We start from the raw sequence: 3,598 nt of genomic DNA on the forward strand, positions 1-3,598 counted from the left end.
GAATAGTGACTTGATCAGGTCCCTATACAGGAGATTTTAAATTCAGTAGAATTTTTTGGTTAGGTTAACAAAATAGCAAAAAATACATATAATAACAAAAAGTACATATACATAGCAAAAAATACATATAATAACAAATCTACATAAATAAAAAATATGATGATAAAACAAGATTGCACTATAAAAATGTGTAAATGTGTGTTATATTTTGAATATAGTATTAAAAGAAAGATGAATTTTGTATGTATTATTGACTTTGATAAACTGAATTGTATGTCTTTATGTGTAGAAAGAGACTTTTATTGGTTTGCTGTTTGAACATCATATTACCTCTTCCTCTTGATTTAAAATACATCCACACTCTCTTGCTATTGGTGCACTAAATAAAAACTCATAATGGTGAAGGTCCTGTTGGTCTTGACCTGGCTGTAAAACTCTGACACAGTGTTGTATTTCTTTCCACAAACTAAATTCCCACCTCATTTTTCTTTTTTTTTTCTTCTTTTTTTGTTGTGTTTCCGCCTCTGCTCCTCAACAGCCCAGACCCTCCAGACCATTCATGGCCGCTGACCGTTAATCACACAAGCCAGTTAACTGCTCAGGGCGGAGGGGTGTACGCAGGTGAACCAGTGCATCTTACATCATACTTACCCTGTCAATGTGTGAAACAAAATCAATATTTTTGTTTTCCTGCCACCCTGACCCCACCTATCTGAACAACGATCTGGTAGCACTTTGATGATTGAATGAGTCATGTTCGTTGTGTAAAGGTAACTCAGCTCATTGTATTTACATCACATTATTTATGTAAACGTAAAAATGAAAATTTATCATAAAGTCTATGTGCAAGTCCATTTCCAGTGTAATAGCAATGTTTTCAGAAGTATGTGGTCATATCCTCTAGCATTATTCTCTTATGGGCGGCTGGCAGCTTCCATAAAAAGGAATCCCCTCATGGCATGTTCAAAATGATGAGTTACTTCTCGCTACTTTTTGCAAAATGTAAACACTGTATACTATACCAATAACATAAATAATTTCCTCAAACAATGAACTATTTTAACTTAAAGAAATGACCATTACAACCATATTCCTATCCAGGACAACACAATATTTGATTAAGTTTAATATATGTTCTGGGTTGAGTTTCAGTCTTATACTCAGTCTTGACTCAGTTCTAGCCTTATTTACTGTTTTATGTTATTAATATGTGATGCCTTCTTATTTATTACTCGGCTCAAGTGGCTTTAATAATACACCATAGAAACGCACATCCTGCATTATCCACACCCTGTATTAAATTAAACAATGTAATAGTTTTAAGAAAACATAGCCATGCTCTATTTTGAAAAGGCAAATGTTTGTAGAGACATACTGGATCTTTCATGTCAAAATGTCCAGTAATCTCTGTAAATCTCATACAAGGAACTGACTCATTTTGACATGTTGGACCCAACAGGTCACTGAGGATGGTGGACTAGATAAAGGCTAATGCTGAGCGCTGCCTTGAATGTGAGGAATAAAGGAGCAGTAATAAAGGATATGTAATATATATTTTTAACACATCCAAGAAGAACAATACCATTGTATTCAGAGAAGCAGAGGCTTCTAGTTTCAGATATTGCCCTTAGGAGATGGTCCTACCTTTTCTCCTTAATACAATAATAGTGCTCACACATAAGCAAGGTGCCCTGACCTTGTTTTTGGCCAATCCCAGAGAATCCACACACCTATAAAGACCCCTTTACACAATCCAGCTCTGAGTGTATTGAGGACTGGCAGTCAAGACACAGACCTTTTGCAGAGTTTTCATCGCTCAAAATCAAAATGAAGCTCTTTCTTTTACTTTTGCTTTGGCCAGCCTTAGTGAGCAGCGCTCTAACCTTAAGCGAGTGTGGAGCTGAAGCCAGGAGACCAAAGCTGGATGACATTGCAGTGGAGTGTGGAACTGCGTCCATAAATCTGGCCATCCAGATGTGTCCAGTCATCTACACCGGCTACAATGAGTCCGAGCTGGTCATGAACCACATTGTGAACTCGGCCTGCAGGGCTACTCTGGACACCACTGTCTTCCCTCCTGTGGCCCGCTTCAGCTTCCCCCTCAACGCCACCAATGCCTGTGGGAGTACCTTCAGGTACACCAGTGCCCCTGGGACTGGGGTCTTTGCCGATTTCTCCAACATCCAGAATGTCAACATCAGTGGCATCATCCGAGGAGTGGACCCCACCACAGGCACCATCACTTACAACGCAGAGCTGAAGTATTACTACTCCTGTGCCTACCCCTTAGAGTACCTCGTCAACAACACTAAGATTGATGTTTCAGGGTCTTCGGTTTCCATCACAGACAGAAATGGCACCTTCTTGAGCACCTTGAGCTTGAGTCTGTACAGTGACTCTTCTTATACCACACTCTTTAACATCCCAAATTCAGGCATTGAACTGCGGAAAAACATCTTTGCTGAAGTTAAAGCTACAAATTTGACCGCCCAGTACTTTGTCCTACTTGACCGCTGCTATGCCTCCATCTCAGCGCTGCCAGCAAATTCCAGCTTTTTCAACCTGTTTGTGCCCTGCTCCAAAGATAAATCCACCACAATAGTTGCCAATGGTGTTAGTCAAACGGCTAGATTCTACTTCCCGGCATTCCGTTTTGTTGAACAACAAAATCAAAATGTGTCCACCTACTATCTCCACTGTATCACGCGGTTGTGTGAGCAGAGCACTTGTGACAGCTTCAAGCAATGCAGCAGTACCTCGGGCAGGAGGAGAAGAGAAATAAAAGAATTAGATCCTAATAGTGTCTACACTCTCACCTCTCCAGAAATCATCACCAAGCCCTCCTCCCCTGTCTACAGCGCACAAACTGAGGATACCAACGAAGGTCAAAGATCATCTGTGGGTCTCGGCGTGGCTGTTGGCATCCTGGCATGCATTTGTGCCATCGGTCTTATTGTAGGTGCTGTGTTTTACAAAAAGCTTAGAAACTGAGAAGGCTTCTTATATTTGGGACACTTCCTAGAGAATTCTGACTGCTTTTTCAAGTTTTTGGTGGTGGATTGACCCCAAGATGCTAAAGAATGTTCTACTATATTTTTAAATGTAGCATTGTATGTGATAAGCTTGCAATAGTGTATGCACCATTTTATGATTAGGTAGATGTGGTAGTGTCTAAAATTCAATCAATGGATAAAGAAAGCTATAAGTGTTATTGCATGTCTGCACTTTATAAGCTTTTAGGGGCAGGAGACAACAAGAAAATGGCAATGATTTCAGAAATGATCACCGTTGATTGTTCAAGCTTGGATGTGTTGTGAAAGTGAAGTTAAAGTACTTTTTAAAGTATTATGTATAACTTATTGAAGTGACCTCAAGATTCGTATATTTTCAAAATTTGTTGCTTTAAAAAATTACAAATTTGTCCATAAAGCACAGTAAAATCAGTAAAATTACATTAGAAATTTCCCTGGACTTTAAGTAGCAAAGTTATCTCAAAAAGTACAGTTTTTGTCAAACAGAATGGATTGCCATTCATTATATGTTTGTTTTTCTTTCTATTGTTTGAACTACTTCCAAAAATAAAATTCTTCTTTCAATC

General features: G+C 38.9%; 1 protein-coding gene across 1 annotated transcript; it reads left to right on the forward strand.

The window, feature by feature from the left end:
* The first annotated feature begins 1,775 nt into the window (after window positions 1-1,775).
* LOC117388924 (zona pellucida-like domain-containing protein 1) lies at window positions 1,776-3,364 on the forward strand. The gene has a single exon (XM_033986480.2). The coding sequence runs from the start codon at window positions 1,828-1,830 to the stop codon at window positions 2,989-2,991; it is 1,164 nt and encodes a 387-aa protein (XP_033842371.1). The 5' UTR covers window positions 1,776-1,827; the 3' UTR covers window positions 2,992-3,364.
* The last annotated feature ends 234 nt before the right edge of the window (window positions 3,365-3,598 follow it).

This window comes from Periophthalmus magnuspinnatus, chromosome 21 (assembly GCF_009829125.3).
Source record: "Periophthalmus magnuspinnatus isolate fPerMag1 chromosome 21, fPerMag1.2.pri, whole genome shotgun sequence".
Classification (NCBI taxonomy): Eukaryota; Metazoa; Chordata; class Actinopteri; order Gobiiformes; family Gobiidae; genus Periophthalmus; species Periophthalmus magnuspinnatus.

Excerpts from the sequence above, each read along its gene's own strand:
- LOC117388924 (XM_033986480.2), top strand. The coding sequence starts at position 1,828 with ATGAAGCTCTTTCTTTTACTTTTGCTTTGGCCAGCCTTAGTGAGCAGC.